At 35.8% G+C, this 25,038-nt stretch overlaps 2 protein-coding genes across 2 annotated transcripts; one reads left to right on the forward strand and one right to left on the reverse strand.

Moving 5' to 3' along the window:
• Positions 1–17,194: 17,194 nt before the first annotated feature.
• Positions 17,195–19,140, reverse strand: LOC114164524 (cytochrome P450 71A1-like). The gene is made up of 2 exons (XM_028049235.1): positions 18,108–19,140; positions 17,195–17,977 (listed from the first exon to the last, which is right to left on the reverse strand). The coding sequence occupies exons 1-2, from the start codon at positions 19,023–19,025 to the stop codon at positions 17,366–17,368; spliced, it is 1,530 nt and encodes a 509-aa protein (XP_027905036.1). The 5' UTR covers positions 19,026–19,140; the 3' UTR covers positions 17,195–17,365.
• Positions 19,141–20,688: 1,548 nt separating this feature from the next.
• On the forward strand, positions 20,689–24,915 carry LOC114163250 (cell division cycle protein 48 homolog). The gene is made up of 9 exons (XM_028047436.1): positions 20,689–20,898; positions 21,558–21,723; positions 21,793–22,021; positions 22,103–22,869; positions 22,968–23,189; positions 23,369–23,440; positions 23,545–23,826; positions 24,071–24,430; positions 24,579–24,915. Exons 1-9 carry the CDS (start codon positions 20,843–20,845, stop codon positions 24,870–24,872), a joined length of 2,448 nt encoding a protein of 815 aa, XP_027903237.1. The 5' UTR covers positions 20,689–20,842; the 3' UTR covers positions 24,873–24,915.
• The last annotated feature ends 123 nt before the right edge of the window (positions 24,916–25,038 follow it).

The raw sequence follows: 25,038 nt of genomic DNA on the forward strand, positions 1-25,038 counted from the left end.
CTTGAAGCTTATAATGTTCCATAAAGAAGGAAACTTAAAGAACATGAAGATCATAAGTACATTTGAGGAAAAATTACTAGAAAAATTAATTTATGTTTTTGGGTTTTGGGCTTTCTTGTAGAAATTAGTTTAAGTTTATGTTTTTAGGCTTGAGCTTTCTTTTAGAGTTTCTAGGTTTTCTTAAATTTATGTGCCTATAAATATAGGTACCAAAAACTAATGTAAACAATTTTGAGTCATATTATATGCATTTGAATTCTTTGAGAGATGATTCTCTTGGTTTTTGGATTAGAACTTTGATTCTTATCAAAGATTAAAATCTTTATGACGAATTTTCACTTGACTTATCAATCTGTTAGATTGTGGGGTTCCCCCATCCACGTCTTATTTCGTGTTCTTTTTTGATTTATTTGTGTTGTGTCTCCTTAGGATTCAAATTAAGAAGGGATCATACTTTTTCATGGATAAGATTGTATAATCATGAATCTTAACAATACACTTATTGCATATAAGATATTTGGTCTTGTTGTTGTAAGATACATAATGTAACCAATTAAGCTTTTGTATAGTGCTTCTTCCACTTATTCTTCTGAAATATTATCCTTTCATAACTTCTCCTTTTGACACATAGGGTGTCCATACTTTTATAGTGTTTTATGCTAAATTTCTTGAAGATCTCCTTTGTGTACTTCCTTTGACTAATGAAAAATTTACCATAATTTTTCTTAACCTCCATACTAAGGAAAAATGACATTTGTTCTAAGTTTGTCATTTAAAAACTTATAGCATATTATCCTTGAATTGTTGGATAAGTTCATAATAGCTGCTAGTAACTAGGAGATCATCAACATACAAAGAAATCATAATAGAATTAGCTTGATCACCTTTTATGTATAAAGTGGATTCACTAAGACTTTTAATAAAGCCTAGCTTTGATACAAATTCATGAATTCTATTATACCAAGCTCTTGAGGCTTGTTTCAATTCATACAAAGCCTTTTTTAGTAGATAAACTTTGTCTTTTTGTCCTTTCATAAAGAACCCTTCAGGTTGCTCAACAAAGATTCCTTCCTCATAAAATCCATTTAGAAAGGTTGACTTGACACCAAATTGGTAGATTTTCCACCCCTTTTGTGTTGCAATAGCTAGCAACATCCTAATGATATCTTACCTTGCAACTAATGCAAACATATCAAAGTAATCTACTCCAAAAATTTGAACGTACCCTTTCACGACTTACCTTGCTTGTACTTTTTGATTGAACCGTCTACATTTAACTTTGTTTTAAACACCCGTTCCACACCTATGACTTTAAACAAGCTCCTAAGTCTATTTTTTTCCGATCCTCTTGCATTATGTCCTTCTATTGTTTAATAATAACATGCAGGATTTAGAAGTATTACATTGCATTTGTCATATATATGTGATAACAATCTCTTACATTGTGCATCATTAACTAGCTCATATTGATTAAGTAAAGGGCTAACTATTGGCATATTTTCAGCATTATTCCAATTTTATTGCTCATTCTCCATGAAGTACACATCCCTACTTATAAGAATTTTCCTTCTAGAAGGTTGACAAATTCTATAAGCCTTGGATATGAAGTTGTATCTCACAAAAATCCTAGGTTCAACTTTCTTGTCTAGCTTGTCTCTTTTAACAGTGAAACATAACCATTCAAACACTTTAAAATTTTTTAAGAAGGGTTTATAACCATACCGAGCCTTGAACAAAGTCTTCCCATCTACTTCTTTGGAGGGAGGTCTATTTAACAAAGATATTGAAGTGTTTGCAGTCTCCACCCAATATTTCTTTGATAGTCCTTTCTCATGAAGCATACATCTCACCATCGTCTAATACTTGCTTTCATTAACCTAATTTTGTTGAGGAGTGTAAGGTGTTGTTAGTTGATCCTCAATGTATGCTTACTCACAAAACATAGTGAATTGTCATGAAGTGCATTCCTTCCCATTATTAGACTGTAAAGGTTAAATCATGCAACCACTTTGCTTTCCAATCTATTGCTTAAATCTCCAAAATACACATGCAACTTCTAATTTAGACTTGAGAAAGCAAATCCAACACATTCGAGTGAAATCATGAATAAAAGTGATATAATATTTACTATAATATTTGCTCTCCTTAAGTGAAGCACTCCTTTGACATCCAACCAAATCGATGTGTATCAATTGTAGCTTCTTTGTTGCTCTCCAGGTTGTTTGTTTAAATGGTAATATTGATTGCTTTCCATATTGATAAGTCATATAACTTGGTAACTTAGAATCCAAATGAGGCAATCCATGAACCAACTCTTTTTGTTGCATATTGAACACAACTACATAATGAAAATGGGCCGACTTGTTGTGCAATAATTCTATACATTTACGGTTGTTGGATAAGCAAATTGGATCAAATGAGAAACATTTTCCTCTCACTTTGACACAAAAAATTTCTGTCATTGACATATTTAATCAAATAATGATTATTTTCAAAGATGACTTTAAATCCTTTCTCAACCAATTGACCAACACTGAACAAGTTTTGAACCTACACAACTTTGTAGTCGCACAACTTTTAATGGCTGTAGTGCCCCGTATTCAAGAACAATTATATCATCATTACTAATTCTAACTTTTGATACGTGTGATCTATCCATTTTTATAAAATGATTTTCATCATGGGTTGTGTAGTTGGTACAACCATTATCCACTCGTATTCAAGAACAATCAAACCACCATTACCAATTCTAACTTTTGATATATGTGATTTATCCATTTCTATAAAATGCTTTTCATTATGGGTTGTGTGGTTCGTACAACCATTATCCACTAATCAACATTGACTCAAGTTGCTGCTTAAGAAACATGTTGCTACAAACAAATGCTCATTTTCTTGTTGATCTTCAACTTGGGCCTTATTCTTTTATTAAAGATTTCCTTTTCTATAAATTCTCACATGATGTCCTAACTTGTTGCACTTCTCATGCTTAACATCATGCTTTCTCCAAGACTTGAAAGAATGATGACCCATTTGGCACAATGCTTGTGAAAAGGAAATCCTTTGTTTTTGTCTCCATTATTGTTATTGGCCACATCTTGTGTACTGAAGTTCTTCTTCTTGTATTCCTTCCACTTGTTTTTCTTTTCTTGGTTAAGTTGAATTTTATATTACAATACTCTTTCCACAAAACCTTCGACTCTTATCTTTCTTCTTTGTTCTTGTGTTTGCAAAGCATTTACTGGTTTTTCTAAGGTAAGTTTTGACAAATCCTTTATATTCTCCAAGGAAATAGTAGCAGTCGAATTTTTTTACGGACAATCATAGATATAATAATGTCACCATAAAGCATAAGCGGTGTCAGTGTTTTGTATAATGTTTCAGAATCCATTTTTTTATGAATTAAAGCACGATGTTTCAACCTTTTTGTGGTGGGCTACACTTTATTCTCTCACAATTCCTTTAGAGAACAAGGCACATGATACCAATTTGTTGGTAAAAGAATGTAACTCACAAGGAGAATAATAATTTATTTATTCAACAATAACATGTCTATAAATACAGACCTTGTAACAGAAGAAAAAATAGCCACAGGAAAAGAAATAACATTAAACAATTGTTCATGCACATGTTCAACAAAGATACATGAAAAAAATGAATGTATCTTAGTTGTATCGGGCAACTGCAACTTGTAGAGTAGTGCTCTAACTCTTTCCAGCACTTTAAATATCCATAATAATGTGCATCTAACAAAGGATTTATAAAAGCTTCCACACTTAATTATGCATGCAATCTAAGCTTTAGAAACACAAAATCTCCTACGTGAATTTATGCTCTGTCTTCTTTTTATTTGCTTGATATATCATTCTATTTTGTGTCTGCTGCAATTAATACTTCAATTGTCTAAGAACTTCACCTTAATCTAATAACTCCCTCTTTATCGCCTCCACATCCACTTCTTTGTGTAGGAAGCAAATGATAATTGTGGGTGTTATACCATAAAAACCTTCAAAAGATGTTGGCCCTAGGAAGCATGGAAATTGGTGGTTTACCAATATTTAGCCCACGACAGCCATTACACCCATTATTTTGGCTGATTTGTTACTGAACAATGTGGAAAGATCTTCCAAACAATAATTAACAACTTTGGTTTGACCATCTATTTTTGGATGATAGGTGATACTTGTAAGGACCATGAGAACGAAATCATCTAGGAGCGGACTAGACGAGGTGGAGCCATCTAGTGGAGGACTAGACAAGGTGGAGTTGTCTAGCAGAGGACTGGACAAGGCCAAGTTGTGAGGTAAGCAAATGTGTCAAGAAGGGTGTTGGTAGAATGTTAGACGAAAGGTGTTAATTGCACTAGTTAGACGATGTGTGTGTTTTGCAGAGTAGACAACTAAGTGTAAAATGCACACATTAGATGACTATTGTAGCTACATTAAGTAGAAGAGTGTGGTTGGTGAGCATTAAACGTTGTTTGTGCTAGACACTTTGGGGATGTGCTGTGTTTAACAACTACATGTTAGTCACATGGCGATGGTATCTCACTAACATGTGAGAACAATAATAGAGTAGTAAGTCAAGGACAAGGGGACAAGTGTTTTTAAGAGGGTTAAAAGACCTTATAAGTGTAATTTTATGATTGGATGATTTGAGAAAAAACACGCTTTAAGTTACAAAATCCCATCACAAAAGTACCTCATTAAGGAAATTATACTTTTTTAGAAAATCATTTCTTTCTTATTTTTCTCTCTCTTCTCTCTAGAGCTCGTGGTGGTTGCTCATTTCTAGATCAAATAGTGGTTTGGTGTTTGTGGAGAGAAGAACTTTCAGCTTAACTAATTAGAAGTGGAATCGGGGTAAGTCAACTTTGACTTCTTAATGTTTGTTATGAGGATATGTCTGCATGAGGGTGGTTTATGCTTGCATTTGTTGTTCTTAAGATTGATACGAGTCTCTAGGTGTTTGAGACTCAGTAGGTGTAGTCAGATTCTTAATATAAGATGTTTTCTTGTGTAGAGTAAAATTGGTAGGTGATGTACTTGCTTGTTGGTGTTGTCTTTGGTGAATTTGAAGCCTTTTGAGGTACGGAAAGCTAATTGTGATTTACTTGAATGAATGTTCTGATGTATGTATGATTAGATGATGTGAGGAGATGATGCTTTGAACATGTATATGTATCTACTATATATATTAGTGTTGTATTGATAGAGCAACCATCACAAAAGTACCTCATTAAGGAAATTATACTTTTTTAGAAAATCATTTCTTTCTTATTTTTCTCTCTCTTCTCTCTAGAGCTCGTGGTGGTTGCTCATTTCTAGATCAAATAGTGGTTTGGTGTTTGTGGAGAGAAGAACTTTCAGCTTAACTAATTAGAAGTGGAATCGTGGTAAGTCAACTTTGACTTCTTAATGTTTGTTATGAGGATATGTCTGCATGAGGGTGGTTTATGCTTGCATTTGTTGTTCTTAAGATTGATACGAGTCTCTAGGTGTTTGAGACTCAGTAGGTGTAGTCAGATTCTTAATATAAGATGTTTTCTTGTGTAGAGTAAAATTGGTAGGTGATGTACTTGCTTGTTGGTGTTGTCTTTGGTGAATTTGAAGCCTTTTGAGGTACGGAAAGCTAATTGTGATTTACTTGAATGAATGTTGTGATGTATGTATGATTAGATGATGTGAGGAGATGATGCTTTGAACATGTATATGTATCTACTATATATATTAGTGTTGTATTGATAGAGGTCGTACCCCACCAAATTAAAACACTTAAAATGCAGTATATGAAAGTGAACCAAGTCGTTTCCCAACGACCAATATTTTCATTCAAAGCTTCAATTTTCAGATGAACACAACAATAACACAGGGGGGTTTGACAGACAGATTCAGAATGCTAATCAACAGATTAAATTGAATGCGACAGTGATTAAAATCGTATTGACATCCTTGATTCAAAAACAATTTCACTTATCATATGCCACCAAATTAACACCAAATATGCCTTATCTCAATCCACTAGATAATAATTCACTAAGCGAAAATTACAATCCAGCTTCATTATGCAATTAAGCAATGCACACATCCTTAAATTCGTGACAGCCAAGCTACATACATTAAGCATGAACGTATCTTAACCCAAACGTATGCAATTACTCTGTAAATTAAGCATTAACAGATTCACCACATGCATTCCATGAATTCATAATAAAGACATGACAGATTTCACAAAACAAGCACAACTTCAAAGCTTCATTGCATTTTTCATCAAGGAGTCAATACACGAATTTAGCTAGACATGGAAATGAGTAATTAAACACTTCAATTCTAGAATCACAAAAAAAATAGAACCACAAACCCTAACTTTTAAATTCTGAAAACGCAAATCAAGAACAAAAGAGAGATTTCAAAGCTTCAATTGAATGCAAAAATGGTGCTATGATATATAAATCCAAAAACCCCATCAATGGGTGTTGTTCCAAGTCAACAAAATCCACAAAATGAGCTGCCCAATGTAGAAAACGAAATCAAAAAGCAAAACCCTCAATGGGTGCTGTCAAATGTGCATAAAAACGGTAAAAATGAGGCAAAAACGTGAAAAACTGCAAGGTGCACTTCCATGGAAGCTTGGAGAGCGAAAATGGAGGTTGGAGAAAGGTAGAAGATGAAGTATGCGGCTGGTGCATGGAAAAGAAACCCTATTCTTGTGGTCACCTCAAGTCTGCCAGCATTATTTACAAAATTGCCATTATGAGCTGCAAAATTACAAAAATGTCACTCCTAGGCCTCTAATGTTGGCTCATTCACTTAAATCACGTGGAAATGATGTGGAAATGATGTGGCGACTCTCTTCAACTGAATATTGATGTCCAAGCTCCAAAATTCTTCACCCAAATACCTAAAAATAATTAAAAATGAAAATTAGGCCAAATAATGTGAAATTAGTCCAAATTCGGAACAGTGACCCAATAAAGCCCAACAGATGAAAAACACTATAAAGATGAACAATTAAGCACTGAACAACTGTCAAATGGGTACACAAAGGCTAGTGAAATGGAATAAAATAATGACTCATCATGTATACATGTTGAGTTGTGGTTACATGCCATGTTTTGGATGCATGATGTTTATTGTTGACCTGAGATAACAATGATGGCTTTGGATGGTTTTGGTTAAAGCTTGCTATGGTAGGGGTTTTGAGGAATGCCAAAGTTTTGAGTTCTAACTACAACAGTGGATAATCCTAGGGTAGTTGAGAGTTGCTAGAGAGGATTAGACGAGTTCAAAATGGAAGAATGTAAGTGTAGAGTTTGGAGTTATTTGACTAACAGTTGGTTTAGTAAATAACGCCAAACTGGATACTCAATGCTAGAAAAGTAACCATTAGATGATTGTGGGTTTGATGAAGTGCCTATTAGACGAGGTACCCATTAGATGACCATTTGGGCTAGGGTAGACACTTGGTAGGTGGAAAACCTATTAAAAGACTAGGGCACCGAGTCTAATGAGTTCAGGATTTTGGTAAAAGTATTAAACAATGCCTTGCATAGTGAGTTCCTCGCTAGGAAAGCCTAACGAGGTGTTTTCTTGGGGTGTAATTCACCTTGTGGAGGATTCGTTTGTAAAAAGGAAAGTGTTTGGTGGAAGAACTCATAGGTAGGGGTGATCATGGATTGGATTTTTAATGATCCAATCCATATCCATTTTGGATCAAAATAACTGGATTAGATTTTCGATCCAAATCCATTTTTTCAGAAAACGTAAATTGGATTTTTTTAAATCCAGATCCAAGTATTTGGATCAAGTTTAAATCCAGATCCAAATATTTGGATCAAGTTCAAAATCCAAAATCCATTTTTCATAAAATAAATTTAACTTAAATTTTCTAAAATTTGCGTTCATAGGATCGACATCATAGAATTTGACATATTTTTTGTGGGGGCCAACGAGGCCAAATTTCATCATGAGATGGACTTGGCTGAATTTCAGTCGAGGCCAATCGAATTTTGGTCGAGCTCGACTTGGTCGAATTTAGCCAAAATTTGACTGGGGTCGACTCGGCCAAATTCGAACGAATTTCGGTCGGGGACGACGTGACCAAATTTGGCCCAAGGTCGACTTGGCCAAATATGGCCACATTTGGGCCAGGGCCTGATCAGTCAAATTTTAGTCAGGGTTGATTCCACTAAATTCGTCGATCGAGACCGACTCGACTGAATATGACCAATTTTCAATCACAGCCGACTCAGTTGAATATAGTCAAATTTCGTTCAGGACTTACTCGATCGAATACAGTTAAATTTGGACTAGGGTCAACTCTACCAAATTTTGGTCATGACCAACTCCACTGAATTTGGCCAAATTTAGGTCAAGACCGACTCGCCTGAATATGACCAAATTTCGGTCGCGATCGACTGTGCCGAATACGACCAAATTCAAGCCAGGACCAACTCGGTCAAATTTTGGTCAAGGCCAACACAACTGAATTTTGACCACAGCCCGCTCGACTGAATTCGGCCGAATTTCGGTCATGGCCGACTCAGTTGAATACGGCCAAATTTCGATCGTGACCGACTCATTTGAATACGGCCAAATTTCATCATAGACCGTCCCAGCCGAATACGACCAAATTTGGGCTAGGACCGACTCTGCCAAATCTCAATCTGGGCCAATTCGATTGAATTCAACCAAATTTTGACTGGAGCCAACTAAGCTGAATATAGCCAAATTTTGGTCGCGGTTGTCTTGGTCGAATACGGTCAAATTTTGTCTAGGTCAACTCAGCCCAATGCAGTCAAATTTGGGTAGGGGTGAACTCAACCGAATCCTTCCAAATTTTGTCCAGGACCAACTAGACCAAATTTCGATCAGGACCGACTTGACTGAATTCGGTCGAATTCGGCCAAATTTCGTATAGGGTCACGCCAACTCAATCAAATATGACTAAATTTGGGCTAGTCCGTCTCAACTTTTAGCCTAACCTAACCAAAAAATAAAAATTAAAAATTTGAATTGGATATTTTGGATTATCCATTTTGAAAATCTAGATTTAGAGAATGGATATCCAATCCATAAAATATATATAATGTAGATCAGATTGATATCCAGATCCAATAAAATGGATTTTAAATGGATTGGATTTTTAATAAAATGGATATTAAATGGATTGAATCAGAGAAAAAGTGGATAGGATCATGAAAATTGGATTTTTGGCCCACCCTTACTCATAGGCTTAGTGAGGGAAAAGGCCACTAGACAATTGATGTTAGTTATTAAACGACTACTTGGTAGAGGCTATTTTGAACTCGGTCTAATGAGGGATAGGAGGTGTAACCTTTCTCGCTTTATACCTTGCTTTGAAAGATGAGGTCAAAGGGAATGTAAAGTGAAAGGTTGTGTAGAGCCATGGTGGAAGGCCAAAATCCATAGAGGATATAGAGCTACATATACATGTGTGTGTGTGTGTTTGTAGACTGAGAGGCGGGTAATGCTTGGTCTACGCCAAAAACTACTAGATTTCTTGGGCAGATGGCTCAAGGGAACCTAAGGAAGGGTGTACTCACATATATGTAATGTTTATATGATCGAGCGGTAGGGTAGAACCTAGATTGTTGGCCAAATCTTCTTTGGTGTAAATTCATGGTTGTTGCATGTTGTTGCTAAATGTCAAAGGTAGTGTGTCCTATGTGGGGATGACTATAAGTGTAGTGGTGAAAGGAACAATTGAATAGGAGTTTATAAGAGGATTATACTGACTCTAATAACTGCTTAATATCACATAAGGAAAGGTGGTTTTGTGATGAGAGTCAAATGAGATTCATGTGGATTGGATGGTCACATGGAATTTACCTTGTCTTAAGAGGAATTGGGTTGTGACTCTCCCAATTTTGGTTTGATAGAAACATGGGTATGATTGTTACTCCCTGAATATGTTGTGTGTTATCTCTAGCAGGTGCATGGTCCTTGGTGCTTAATTCATTTATTCTTAACCTTTCGGAAGTTGTCTCATATGCATGTAGTAGACATATGGTATGACTAGATGTTTAATGTATATGATGGTGATATACATGATGTTGGTGTAATTACATGTTTTCGTTATGTGTTGTTATGAATTCTATTGTGATATGTTTTTTTTTCTTTTAAAGTTAACTTATCCTTCTGTTTTTGGTTTATGGTTTCCACCTGTAATCACTGTGTTGGTTCACACGAGTATATGATGCATCAGGTTCTGATGACATCAAATAGTAGTAAATGCAGAAGATCCTTAGTATAAAAGTTTTTATATTCACATGTAATTTTTTTTTCATTCCCTATAATATGTTTTCAAGTTGTATACTACATTGTAAACCTTTTTATATTTGGAAAGTAATGAGAATGTGTAGTTACATGTGTATATGGAAAAAAATTATATGCATTATCTTTAAAATATAATTGGTTAGACGATGCACTTTATTTCATTAGCTAGAAGTGTCTAATGATTATCTATTGAATATATAACTTTGTTGTACCATGTTTAATTAGATGACTAGTTTGTATGCATGATAACTGTAAGGTGACACTTTGTTACGGGGTGTTACAATACTTATCTTAAAGGTTATTCCTTAAAGTTTAAACAATTATCTCCGAAATGTCTTCATAAAGATTGGATCTCAAATAGTGAAAGCTAAGAATGAGGCATTACATATTTTTGGTATTATCCCTACTCTTTGAAACCATTTAACAGCTTGGCATACATCCCCCTCCATTTCTTGGTCTTCTATTTCCTTTATCAACCCTCTATTATCTTCTTCAATTATTGTTGGAAACTCTCAACAAAGGTTAAATTACTCGCAAGAGGGATCCAATTACAAAAACACCTTATATGACTTGTGTTCATCATTTGAGGAAAGTGTAGAACACTTGTTCTTTTCATGCATAGTAACTCAAAAGGCGTGGAACATGTGTCATAGATGGTTGGGAATAAGTTCAGTGCATCACAATCAAGCTAGGGCAAACTTTTTGCATTTTCACCTTAATAACAAGCAAAATACAATTTGGAGAGGCATGTAGCTAGCAATAATTAGGGAAGTTTGGAAACATAGGAATTTGGTAATCTTGAAACAGAGGAAGGTAGACCCAGAAGAAATTTTTTGTCTAGCTTAAGTCACGGCATGGTCTTGGATGAGACGTAAAATTCCTTTTGTCAACTTCTCTTATAGTGATTGATATTTTTGCCATGCTTTGTGCTTAAAATCTTTGTGAACTAGTAACTTTGTTTGTCTCAAGTGTTTAGGTGGCTACGTTATGCTTTGGATATACAACAGACGGAGCATGGCTACATGGGTAGTGTGAAAATTACAGGTTGGAACTCTTAAATGTATTAAGAGGAATCAAAGATGTGATGATGATCTTTGAATGTATTGGACTCATTTATTCATTTATAATATAACTTTGTCATCTTTGTACTTTGGAGATGTATATGGTTATGTTTTGTATTTAGGGTGGACAATAGATTGAAATTTCTTGAGTGGTTATCTTTGTACTCATTTATTCACATTAAATTTTCTTCTCTGTGCACTTCTTCTATTTTCTTTTGAACTTCATCCCACTCTGGATAATGTATTAATTGCTAGAAGTTACAATCACTATGTCTATACAAGAAAGCATATGCTCCGTTATTTTCCAGATTTGGCTTATATTCAATATCAAATTATTAACCTAATTACTTCGCAACCCAATTATTTTGAACAATTATTTCAAACTTTTCTAACTAGTCCTTATTGTGAACTTTTGTGCCACCAAATATGGTCTTTGATGTTGCATAGCTAAAACCACTACTAATAATTCCTTATCATAGGTTGACTTGGAAAACTACTCTCTAAATTTTGCTAAAATAAGCAATTGACTTACCATATCTTCAACATCATTTATGAATATTAATGGACTTAAATTTATTAATCAAATCCCATAACAATAATGAAATATTGTTAATAAAGGGAGAAAGAATATTATAACTCTGAACATATAAACAAAGAAATTTGACATTATAGTAATATAATAATTTGATTGATTAATTAAATAAAATTATCATTTGATAATTATTTATAGTTATATAATCATATAATTAGATGATTTTTTTTATCAGCATATAAATAGATGATTTATGAGTTAAAATAAAGTTATCATTTAAATTAGAGTTGGTAATTGTTAGGTTTTTAAGGAGGGGGTATCACTGGGGAGATACAACACCAATGAGACCTGAGCCCAACCACATAAGGCATTGACACCACTCTCAACCCAAAATCTTAAAGCAATGGGTTTATGGGTCTTTATTCTTATATAGTGCTCCACTTTCTCATTTCTAGCCAATGTGGGACTTAGAATCACACTTGGATTCCTAACAATCTCCCCCTCAAGAGTGAGTCCCTTCAACCACATTGGTACACTCCCCCTCCTTAATCCTAACAAGTGGTATCAGAGAATGCAGCGGATATAATTTCCCCTAACTTGCAAGAATCTATGAGGAGCAATAATCAAAGAGCAGCAATAATAAATCACCAAAAGCACAAATAAAGGCACCAAGATTTTTAACGTGGAAAACTCCTCAAATCAAGGGTAAAAACTACGAGACGTCCAGACCAAAGAAATAGCTTCACTATAATCAAGAAGAGTACAAAAGAGTCTCAATCAATAGCACAAATTAGTGTCAACACCCAACCAAATAACAAAGCAACAAAGCTTTCAAAATAGAGAAGAACAAGAGAGGAAAACCTCTAAAAATCACTGCTGCAGTGCGAAATTAATATCTCCCAACTCAGACCTCGTATCAACGATCCAACCGGTCAGAATGAAGAGCAATGAGTCCCGAACCTTCTGTAAAACTTTCAGCGCGATACAACGGTGAACGAATCCGCAGTGCCGAATTTACGGCGACAGCTCTATGAAAAACGTGAACAGAATTTTCCCTCTACCTCTCCCTCTATGTGTTAGGGCTTTCGGTGTGTTCTGACTCTATTGTTCTGCCTCTCTCTTTATTTTATAGCCCCCTCTCCACTAGGTTAAGTGAGACATGGGCTTCTCAAATTTTGGGCCTTTTCTCCACATAGGAAGGGAGTCCAATACCCAACAAATCTCCCCCTCACAACTATGTGGAGATAACCGCCAAACCGGCGATCTCACAACAAACTTCAAGCTTCCCTCTTGGCAATTCTTTAGTCATCATATCAGCACCATTATCATCTGTATGAACCTTTTCCAACTCCAACAACTTAGCATCCAAAGCATCATGTATCCAATGATACCTCACATCAATATGTTTGGATCTAGAATGAAAAGTTGGATTCTTACCAAGATGGATAGCACTTTGGCTATCAACGAACAATGAATAGTTATCTTGCCTAAAACCAAGCTCCTGCAAGAAATTCTTCAACCATAACAACTTCTTGCATGCTTCAGTAATAACAATGAACTTTGCCTCTTCAAAGCACTCAGGTTCTCCACCGTCAGTCAAGGTTATGTATTCATCACAAGAATACCTTGTAGAAGGTTGTTTCTGTCTATTAGACCTCCTGAGTTGGACTTGAGGTGATTCAGGTATATCACCAAGATCATCATCAACATCATGTTCCTCTTGAGCATCATCAATTGGAACCTCTACTCCACTTCCAAACTGTTGATCATCAACATCACCATGTTGCTCATTGTCTTGAGCTTCAGTTTCAACATTCTCTAAATTGTGAGCGGGCAACCTCATCGGATTACCATCAGTGAGATTACTATCTTTCTCGAGTGTGATTTTCTCCACCTTATCAATGTCTTCAATGGTCTTGTCTTCCATGAATTGTACATCACGACTTCTAACAAGCTTCTTCTCAACAGGATCATAAAACTTGTAGCCAAATTCATCCTCACCATAGCCAATAAAGATACATTGCCTTGTCTTTTTATCTAACTTGGATCTTTCATCCTTAGGAACATGAACAAATGCCCTGCAACCAAAGACACGCAAATGGTCATAGCTAACATTCTTACCAAACAAAATTTTGTTTGGCACCTCAGTATTCAAAGCAACTACGGGACTGAGATTAATAACATGCACAGCTGCAAGCAATGCCTCTCCCCAAAAGTGCTTAGGCAACTTTGCTTCTGAAAGCATACATGTAACCCTTTCAACCAAGGTCTTATTCATCCTCTCCGCTAGACCATTCAACTGAGGAGTTTTAGGAGGACTCTTCTCGTGTCTAATACCATGCTGCCTGCAATAAACATCAAAAGGTCCACGGTACTCACCACCATTATCACTACAGATGCATTTCAGCTTCTTGCATGATTGCCTCTCAACCATAGCATGAAATTCCTTGAACTTTTCAAGTACTTGATCTTTTCGCTGAAGAGCATAGACCCATAGCTTCTTGGAACAATCATCAATATAAGTAACAAACTAAAGTGCACCACTAAATGACTTTACCTTTAATGGGCCACAAACATCAGAATGCACCAATTCAAGCAATTCTGACTTCCTTGAGGGAGGATGCTTTTTAAAAGATACTCTGGTTTGTTTACCAGCCATGCAATGAGAACATTTCTCCAATTCTGCATTCCTCAATCCCATAAGCACATCCTTTTTAGCTAAGCAGTTAAGCCCTTTTTCAGTTATATGACTAAGCCTCCGGTGCCACAAAGATGCCTCCATATACATAGCATTCACACTGTCTTTAGCAACCAAAGCTTTAGTCCAGTACAATTTAGATTGTTTTTCCCCTTTGGCCATAACCAAGTTACCTTTAGTGAGCTTCCATTTACTAGAACCAAAGTGATTGTCATAACCACAATCATCAAGTAACTGCATAGAGATTAAATTAAAACGGACATCTGGAGCATGTTTGACTCCTTTAAGCAACAACTACACTCCCATGTTGGTTTGCAGGAAAACATCACCAACACCAATCACTTTAGACTCACCATCATTACCCATCTTCAACACTCCAAAATCACCAAACGTGTAAGATGTGAAGAACTCCTTCCTAGGTGTAACATGCAGTGTAGCACCACTGTCAATAATCCACATGCTCTCATCAGATACAAGATTAACGGACTCAAAATCATTTAAGAAGAACAAGATCACCATCTGTAGCAGTAGTGACAAGATCATCATCATCATAGTCATTCTCTCTATGTTTGCCCTTCTTGTCTTTGTTTTCCTTTTTCCACTTAAAATAGTATTTCTGAATGTGCCCAGTTTTATGATGAAAATGACACTCTAAATTCTTGTATCTTGACTTGGACTTGCTCCTACTCTACTCTCTACCACCTTTATGTTCCTTTTTCTGACTTCTGCCCCTAGCTTCTGTAACAAGCATCTCAGACTGAGATGAAGAACCATGTGCCTTCCTTCTCATCTCTTCATTAAGAGCACCGCTTTTTGCCATCTGAAAAGAAACAACACCATTCGAGGCAGAGTTCGTAATTGAAACCCGAAATACCTCCCAAGACTCTGGTAGAGTATTAAGCAACCATAATCCCATAACTTCGTCATCAAACTTTATGCTCATTCCTGACAATTGATCTAGGAGCCCTTGAAACTCATTTAAGTGATCAGAAATAGAAGAATTCTCCCTGTACCTCAAATTCATCAAGCAATTTAACAAATATAATTTATTATTGCCCGACTTAGAAGCATACAAAGACTCAATCTTCTCCCACAAAGCTCTGGCATGTGTCTCATTAGCAATATGATTATAAACATTATCTTCAACATATTGCCGAATAAAACCACATACCTGTTGGTGCTCAAAGTCCCATTCTTCTTCAGATATAGAATCTGGCTTCTGTGTAGTAAAGACCGAAAGATGCAATTTCTTGACAAATAATAAATCTTTCATCTTGTCCTTCCACAAATGATAATTTGTACCATTCAAAGCAACCATCTTTGCATTTGCCTCCATCATTCAAGCAAGTAAATATAGCCTAACCAAGAGCTCTGATGCCACTCTGATGGGGAAAACAATAACACAAACAATATACCAGAGAATGGAGCGGATATAATTTCTCCTAACTTGCAAGAATCTATGAGGAGCAATAATCAAAGAGCAACAATAATAAATCACCAAAAGCACAAATAAAGGCACCAAGATTTTTAACGTGGAAAACCCCTCAAATCAAGGGTAAAAACCACGATTCATCCAGACCAAAGAAATAACTTCACTATAATCAACAAGAGTACAAAAGAGTCTCAATCAATAGCACAAATTAGTGCCAACACCCAACCAAATAACAAAGCAACAAAGTTTTCAAAATAGAGAAGAACAAGAGAGGAAAACCTCTAAAAATCACTGCTGCAGTGCGAAATTAATATCCCTCAACTCAGACCTCGTATCAACGATCCAACCGGTCAGAATGAAGAGCAATGAGTCCCGAACCTGCTGTAAAAATTTCAGCGCGATCCAACGGTGAATGAACCCACAGTGCCGAATTTACGGCGACAGCTCTATGAAAAACGTGAACAGAAATTTTTCTCTACCTCTCACTCTATGTGTTAGGGCTTTCGGTGTGTTCTACCTCTATTGTTCTGCCTCTCTCTTTATTTTATAGCCCCCTCTCCACTAGGTTAAGTGAGACATGTGTTTCCCAAATTTTGAACATTTTCTCCACATAGGAAAGGAGTCCAATACCCAACAGTAATCTACTACCCTTTTACAAATGGATGAACTTTAAGTTAAGCAACACAAACTAGCTTATGTTTCATGGGGAATAAGGTTTATGATTCAGAGTACTAACTACTAAAATTACATACACCAGCTTTGACATTATTTATTTAAATTTTAACTTACAATTATATTAATTTAAATAAAGTATTATATTAGTTTAATCAAAGTATTATGGTCTTTAAGAAAATTAGAAATTATTTATTTGAATTTTAACTTACAATTATATTACTTTAAATAAAGTATTAGTTTAGTTTAGTCAAAGTATTATGATCTTAAAAAAAAAATAGAACGTTATGTTTTTCTATCATAATAACTGATTTTTTATATTATCACAAAATTAATAAGGATCAGAGTTAATGATGATTATGAAGTTTCAAAAGATTACGTAATGTTTGAATATGTTATCACTAACATATTAGTTTTAACTAACAATTATATTAATTTAACAAAAAATTACTAATTTAACAAAGTCATAAAAGTAAAAGTGTAGAATAAATATTTTGACAAACAGTTTATCACTTTTCCATGATTTATTATCATTCATCAAACAGTTAAAAATAGCTGGAAAAGTTTCAAAAGAACCAAGTTCATCCAACCCTACAATTCACTGGAGGTTCACACATAGCTCTCTTAACCACTGCTTGCTTAACAAGCCTTCTACTTGCTTGCTGAAAGTGCTCAAAGAAAGTATGGTTTAGCCACCACATGAAGATGTTGTTTTCTATGCATGGAAATGCCAAACACATCAGTGAGGTCCAAATCTTTGGGTGTAACACCAGGAGGAAGCTCCCAATGGAAACTGTGGAGAAGTTGAGCCAGAGCAAGCTCAACAACAGCAATGGCAAAAGAAATAGCTGGACAACCTCTTCTACCTGCCCCAAATGGTATGAGCTCAAAATCCTTCCCTTTGTAGTCAACATCACTCCCTAAAAACCTCTCTGGTTTAAATGCATTTGGATCCTCCCAACTTTCGGGGTCCCTACCTATTGCCCAAACATTCACAAAAAATCTTGTCTGGGCTGCAATTTTGTACCCCTCTATCACAACATCTTCCATGGATTCTCTTGGGACTAACACTGGAACAGCAGGGTGCAATCTGAATGTCTCTTTGATGATAGCTCTCATGTACTCCATTTGAGCCAGATCACTCTCTGCAATCACTCTTCTCTCTCTCATGATGCTCCGAACTTCCCTTTGTGCTTTTTCCATAACATGTGGGTTCATTAGCAGCTCTGTCATCGCCCAATCAAGAGTTATGAAGGTGGTATCAGTTCCTGCAGCAAACATGTCCTGCAGTAACACACACATGGTTCTCATTGCTCAACTAAGGTGAAAGTATCAAACACTAAAACGAGACTTTTATAAGGTAAAGTAGATTGAAAGTTTTTTCTTCTCAAATGGTTTTTAAGATTTGACTAACCAAGATGATTGCCTTGATGTTATCAGTGGTGAGAGGCATCTCAGCAGAGCCATTCTTCTGCACCTCGAGCAAAACATCTACAAGGTCTTTATGCTCTTCTACTTTATTGGAACCCTTGTGTTCATACAGTATCTGATCAAAGAGTTGATCAAACCTCCGAGAAGTGCCTTCGAGTCTTGACTTCATACCTGTCAAACTGTGTAAGAACTCCTCCAAAGAAGGAAAAAAGTCTCCAACACTGAAACCTCCAAGCAGTTCTTGATACTCATCAAGCATCGTTTGAAACCCATGTCGATGATAGTCTCCTCCTTCTGAAAACTCCCTTCCAAATGCAACTCTGCAAAGGACATCATTTGCATAGAGCCCCAGCATCTTAGACAAATCGGTTGTTCCAGGATAAGACCCTTCAACCCTGTGAACTAGCCGAGCAACTTCTTCTTCTCTAACAGAACTATATGAGAGTACCCTTTTGGCACTCAGAAGCTGAAGTATACAAATTTTCCTTATGTGCCTCCAATAAGCACCGTAAGGAGCGAAAGCAATGTCTGTGCAGTTGTAGAAGAGGTATTTGGCTGAGAAAAGTTGTGGACGGCTACAGAGTGCTGGGTCATGGGTTTTCAGCACTTCCTTTGCAAGTTTTGCTGAGGAGACAACCACTGTTGGGATTTGACCTAGTTGTAGGAAAATTATGGGACCATACTTTTGTGTGAGTCTTTGAAGAGCTATGTGGGGTGAGGTTACAAGCTGGTGGAGATTGCCAATGATAGGTGTGATAGAAGGACTTGGAGGGAGATTAGACCTATTTCTCTTTCTCGACTTTTCTCCAAGATGGTATTTCATCAATAGGACTATCATGAAAATGGTTGCAAAGAACAAGAATGATTTGAATTCTTGGTTCAGCCATTGGAGTGGAGCCATTTGCAATGAGTCTTGAACCTGTATTGTATTGTATGTGTTATCCCTCTGGAGCCAATCTTTTTATATACTATTGGTTGGAAAATTTTCAAAGAGTGCATCGTTCTATAATGTAAAGATAATTACTTCATTTGCAATAATATCTGTTCTTTAACTCTTCATCTAAAGATGCATTCACTTTTTCTTTTCTTTTTTTCATTTTAAAGAGTTTAAGCAAATCTCTTGGAAGAAAGAAATGGTTTTGTTTTGTTTACATTTGCACCCCGAGATTAAGGAAGGGACAAGACAAAGAAATACATGAGCATTCTCTAGTTAATGAGAATTGTCTGATAGGGTTTGAATCCGCCACGTGCATGGCCACGTGCTCTAATTTTGGATAGTAATCATCCCATGAACAGAGGAGGCGCTAGAGCATGAGTATGGATAAATTCAATTTCTTTCTACCCATTTTTTTTTTTTTTGAAATTTTAGATGAATAGTTTCAGAATATTAAGTTTATTTATAATTTAACGAGTTAATTTTTTATTTTAAGAATTAGTTTTGTACTCATAAGTTATTCATAATTTTTAAGTTTTAATGATGTTTATGAAATATTTTCTCAAATCTCGAAATGACACGATGTGTTTGAATGATTATAGTTTCAATCTTCAAGACACAATAATAAATTGTGTGAAGTGTGGGGAGAACACATTATTTTGCATGAAATTATATATATATATATATATATATATATATATATATATATATATAGAGTTGTGCATTAATTATATATATGAAAGATTGGGATGGAGAACATATTTTCCTATAAACATGACACCGCTTAAATTTAACTTGCTTAATTCGGTGTGACTTGAAACTTAATCTAAGAAAGAATTTATATACAATATAAATTTAGGAAAATTACCTATTGACAAACCTTTTTTTGACAAAGTTAACAAAGTATCTAAAAATGGAATTAACAAACTTAAATTTTTATTTTTTAATTAAAATAAAATAATAAAATAATACTATTTTACCAAAATAAGAAAGTTTGTCAAAAACTTTGTTAAAAAACTTTGTCAACCAATAATAGCCCATAAATTTAGTTTTGATGATTTTTAGTTGATTCTATACATAAATAAGAATATCTTATCATTTATATATAATTAGCATTATTAAACCATGAAATTTTTAGAAGAAAAAATCAAATGTATGGAAAAGATTGTAGGTTATTAACAAAATCTGACAATTAACTTTACCGATAAAAAAAAAGAATATTTATATATAATATTTTTTAAAATTTATAAAAAAATATATAATTTTTTAGGAATCCCCTTTCTCATTTAAAATTAATCAGAAATTAAACGTATGTAAGAATTATTACGTGTTTATTCTTTTTCTTTTATTGTTGATAAATTAATTAAATATATTGCGTCGCTCTCGTAAGCACTCTGCATGCGGTGCTGGTAATAGAAACTAAACTACGAAAGAGTCACACGAAGGCATAACAAAGCGTAAGAACAAGGTGATGCGTGGCAACTCCCAATAACCTTAATGGACACTAGCACGTACCTCATTGGAGTTCTCAACAATACTATGTCATGTCCCATAACTCCAAACAAAACCACCCGCTTTTCTTTTCCTCTTTCTTCTTTTTCCATTTTTATATATGTTCCATTCTCATAAAGCTAAGCTTAGTTTGTAAGAAAGTTTGAATCTTCTGTGTAAACTACATATTCACACAGTAACACAAAGTAATATACTTCTTATTTATTCATACTTTTTGTCTACAAAAGTTAAAAGAATTATCATCACCACCAAGTAAAAGCTTTCACTGAACCATGGCGGATCCAACCTCATCTAACCCTGATGATAAGGGTCAACCCTCTTTGGACTCGTGCGTTTCTCTCACTCTTATTACTGTTCTGGTTTCCTTTACCTATTCTTTTGTGAAATAGAATATGCTTTAGAAGAGTTGTTCTTATGTATTCTTCACTTTTTTTGTTCTGAAATAACTACTGATGTTCTTGCTCCGTTTCCTGTTATTACAACACGCAATTGGAAAACAATTGAAGTATATTTTTCTGGTTGAAAAACACGTATGGAAGAGAAATAAAAGTTGTGTTTGATCTTGCACCACAAAATTAATTTCTGTAGTTAGTTGTAACTGAGTTGTGCTATTTGTGTCTTTCTGGGTTTTTGCCTTCTCTTTTGTTTGTCAGTGTGTGTTTTCCCAGCTGATCACAAGCAATTAAATATTATGGTTGCGAGTCAATAGTTTGAAACAGGGATTACATAGTTTTCAACGAAGACTCGATTGTGTAAATTGAAGAGAAGGGTACCTTAGAAATTTAAGGTTTTGGTAGTCATCAAGGAAGAGGAGAAAGTTTTTCAGTAACAGTAACAGTAACAGCACTTTCCATGTAATTATAGTTTTTAACCATGGTAGTTATGAACATATATAGTAAGTGTAATCTCAAAGCAGTGGTGATTTGGTTTAAAATTTCTTAAGTGATAATAATGTAGCTAACAATAGTCTGATTATGCTTGGTGCAGGAAAAGTGAGAAGAAAGATTATTCCACAGCAATATTAGAACGCAAGAAATCTCCTAACCGACTTATTGTTGATGAAGCAGTCAACGATGATAATTCTGTGGTTACACTGCACCCTGAAACAATGGAGAAGCTTCAGTTATTCCGGGGAGACACTGTTCTGATAAAGGTACATATAATCTGTATATTGATGCTAATGCGAGTTGAATGTGATTCTAAAAATAGTTTTCATTCTCAGGGAAAGAAGCGAAGGGACACAGTTTGTATTGTTCTGGTTGATGAACATTGTGATGAACCGAAAATTAGGATGAATAAGGTTGTTCGGGCAAACCTTAGAGTTAGACTCGGAGATGTTGTCTCTGTCAATCAATGTCCTGATGTGAAGTACGGAAAACGAGTTCACATCCTTCCAATTGATGACACCATTGAGGGTGTAACTGGCAACTTGTTTGATGCATATCTGAAGCGTAAGTCAAGTTCTTCTTCAATAGCATTTTTTTTTCTGCATCAGTGATGAATGTGACTTGTGTTGTGTTCTGGTTTCATAGCATACTTTCTGGAGTCATACAGGCCTGTGAGAAAAGGGGACTTGTTCCTTGTTAGGGGTGGAATGCGTAGTGTTGAGTTCAAGGTAATAGAGACTGATCCTAGTGAATACTGTGTGGTGGCACCTGATACTGAGATCTTCTGTGAGGGAGAGCCAATAAAAAGGGAAGATGAAGAGAGATTGAATGAAGTTGGTTATGATGATGTTGGTGGTGTTAGGAAGCAGATGGCTCAGATTCGTGAGCTTGTAGAACTTCCACTAAGACATCCACAACTGTTCAAATCAATTGGTGTTAAGCCCCCAAAGGGAATTTTGCTTTATGGACCACCTGGTTCTGGGAAGACTCTGATTGCAAGAGCAGTGGCTAATGAGACTGGTGCGTTCTTCTTTTTGATCAATGGACCAGAAATAATGTCAAAGCTGGCTGGTGAGAGTGAAAGCAATCTGAGGAAGGCATTTGAAGAAGCTGAAAAGAATTCCCCTTCTATCATTTTCATTGATGAACTAGACTCGATTGCTCCAAAGAGAGAAAAGACGCATGGTGAAGTGGAGAGGCGTATAGTTTCACAGCTTTTGACTCTTATGGATGGCCTCAAAACCCGATCACATGTGATAGTTATTGGAGCAACAAACAGACCCAATAGCATTGATCCTGCTCTGAGAAGATTCGGAAGGTTTGATAGGGAGATTGACATTGGTGTCCCAGATGAAGTTGGAAGGTTGGAGGTTCTTAGAATTCATACAAAGAACATGAAACTCTCAGACAACGTAAGATTCTGTTCATAATGTCTTGCCATGAAACTATGATGTTCTGAAGGTAATATATTTTGCACTTCCCAACTCCAATTTTATGGTGTGTATTTCAGGTTGATCTTGAAAAAGTTGCAAGAGACACTCACGGTTATGTCGGAGCAGATCTTGCTGCTCTTTGCACGGAGGCTGCACTACAGTGTATCCGGGAGAAAATGGATGTCATTGACTTAGAGGATGAAACAATTGATGCCGAGGTGTTGAATTCCATGGCTGTGACTAATGAACACTTTCAAACTGCTTTAACTTCTTCCAACCCTTCTGCTCTGCGTGAAACAGTGAGTTTCGCTTCTTTACTCAACCAAAAATTTTAGAGCTTGATTAATCATATTGAGTTTCATAAGTTTCAACACAAAAAGGATCTTCTTTTAGCATATCCCATGCTTTCCCATGTTGTTCTTTCAATCATTTCAAATACCAATCTTAATGAAAATATTCTGTCACTTGCTGTTGGCAGGTAGTGGAGGTTCCAAATGTTTCGTGGGACGACATTGGAGGCTTGGAGAATGTGAAAAGGGAGCTTCAGGAGGTTATTCTGATATCCTAAATATGTTGAACATGTAGATTTTAAGGTAGTTAAGCATTTTGCATTTGCAAAAAAATGTAAGAAATGTTTTTGCTTCTTGTGTGTAGACTGTTCAATACCCAGTGGAACATCCTGAGAAGTTTGAGAAATTTGGCATGTCACCTTCTAAAGGTGTTCTCTTTTATGGACCTCCCGGGTGTGGTAAAACCCTGCTAGCAAAAGCCATTGCTAATGAGTGCCAAGCCAACTTTATAAGTGTGAAGGGACCTGAGTTGCTCACAATGTGGTTTGGTGAAAGTGAGGCAAATGTTCGTGAGATATTTGACAAAGCCAGACAGTCAGCTCCTTGTGTGCTTTTCTTCGATGAACTTGACTCCATTGCAACCCAGGTATGAAACTTCATCTGAATGATTTGTTGCTCATTCATAATTTTCTAAAGGTAGTAATATTTTTTTTATGGACAAATGTTAGGTGTTAGTTATTTTTGTTGGTTGGAAGTTTATCTTTCTTTCTAAATCCACAAAACAATCCACGACTTTTCCTTGTCTTCCCTTTCATCTGACAACCTAGTCACTTTAATCGTTGTTTGTGATGTTTATCTTCCGATGTTGTTTGAAAATTTGCAATCTTTAGCGAGGCAGTTCTGTGGGGGATGCTGGTGGTGCTGCAGATAGGGTGTTGAACCAACTGTTAACCGAAATGGATGGTATGACAGCGAAGAAAACAGTTTTCATCATTGGGGCAACAAACAGACCAGACATCATAGACCCTGCATTGCTCAGACCAGGACGTCTTGATCAATTGATTTACATCCCTTTACCCGACCAAAGTTCACGTCTTCAAATCTTCAAAGCATGCCTCAGGAAGTCACCAATCTCAAAGGATGTTGATCTTCAAGCTCTTTCCAGTTATACTCATGGATTCAGTGGTGCAGACATAACAGAAATTTGCCAACGCGCATGCAAATATGCCATTAGGGAAGACATCGAAAAGGTAGCATGGAAAACATAACATCCTTGTCATTAAAGAATATCTGGGAATCACCATTTTTTCCAATTTCTGGAACTGTTTCAAGACATGCATTCTTGTGGTGTGACTTTCTGTGGAAGTTTGAAACTCATTAGTTTAACTACAATAACAGGGTATTGAGCAGGAGAGAAGAAAAAGAGAAAATCCTGAAGCCATGGAAGAAGATGAGATTGTTGAGGTGTCTGAGATAAAGCCTGCACACTTTGAGGAGTCTATGAAGTTTGCTCGGAGGAGTGTGAGTGATGCTGACATCAGAAAATACCAACTTTTTGCTCAGACATTGCAGCAGTCGCGAGGATTTGGATCTGAGTTTCGGTTTTCAGAACGAAATGAGAACACTGCAACAGGTGCCTCAGACCCTTTCTCATCTGCTGCAGCAGAGGGAGATGATGATTTGTATGGTTAGTCACTACGTCAGTTCACTAATGTGGTTCATGTTCTCTTTCTCTCTTCCATGACTTCAATAAAATATCTTTTTAAAACTATAAATTTTCTTAATTTTGTAAAAACGAAAAGGAAAATATAGTTTAACAAAATTTTGTTTGATAAATTTTGACAAAAATTATTTCTGG

The sequence above is a fragment of the Vigna unguiculata genome, chromosome 9 (genome assembly GCF_004118075.2).
Source record: "Vigna unguiculata cultivar IT97K-499-35 chromosome 9, ASM411807v1, whole genome shotgun sequence".
Classification (NCBI taxonomy): Eukaryota; Viridiplantae; Streptophyta; class Magnoliopsida; order Fabales; family Fabaceae; genus Vigna; species Vigna unguiculata.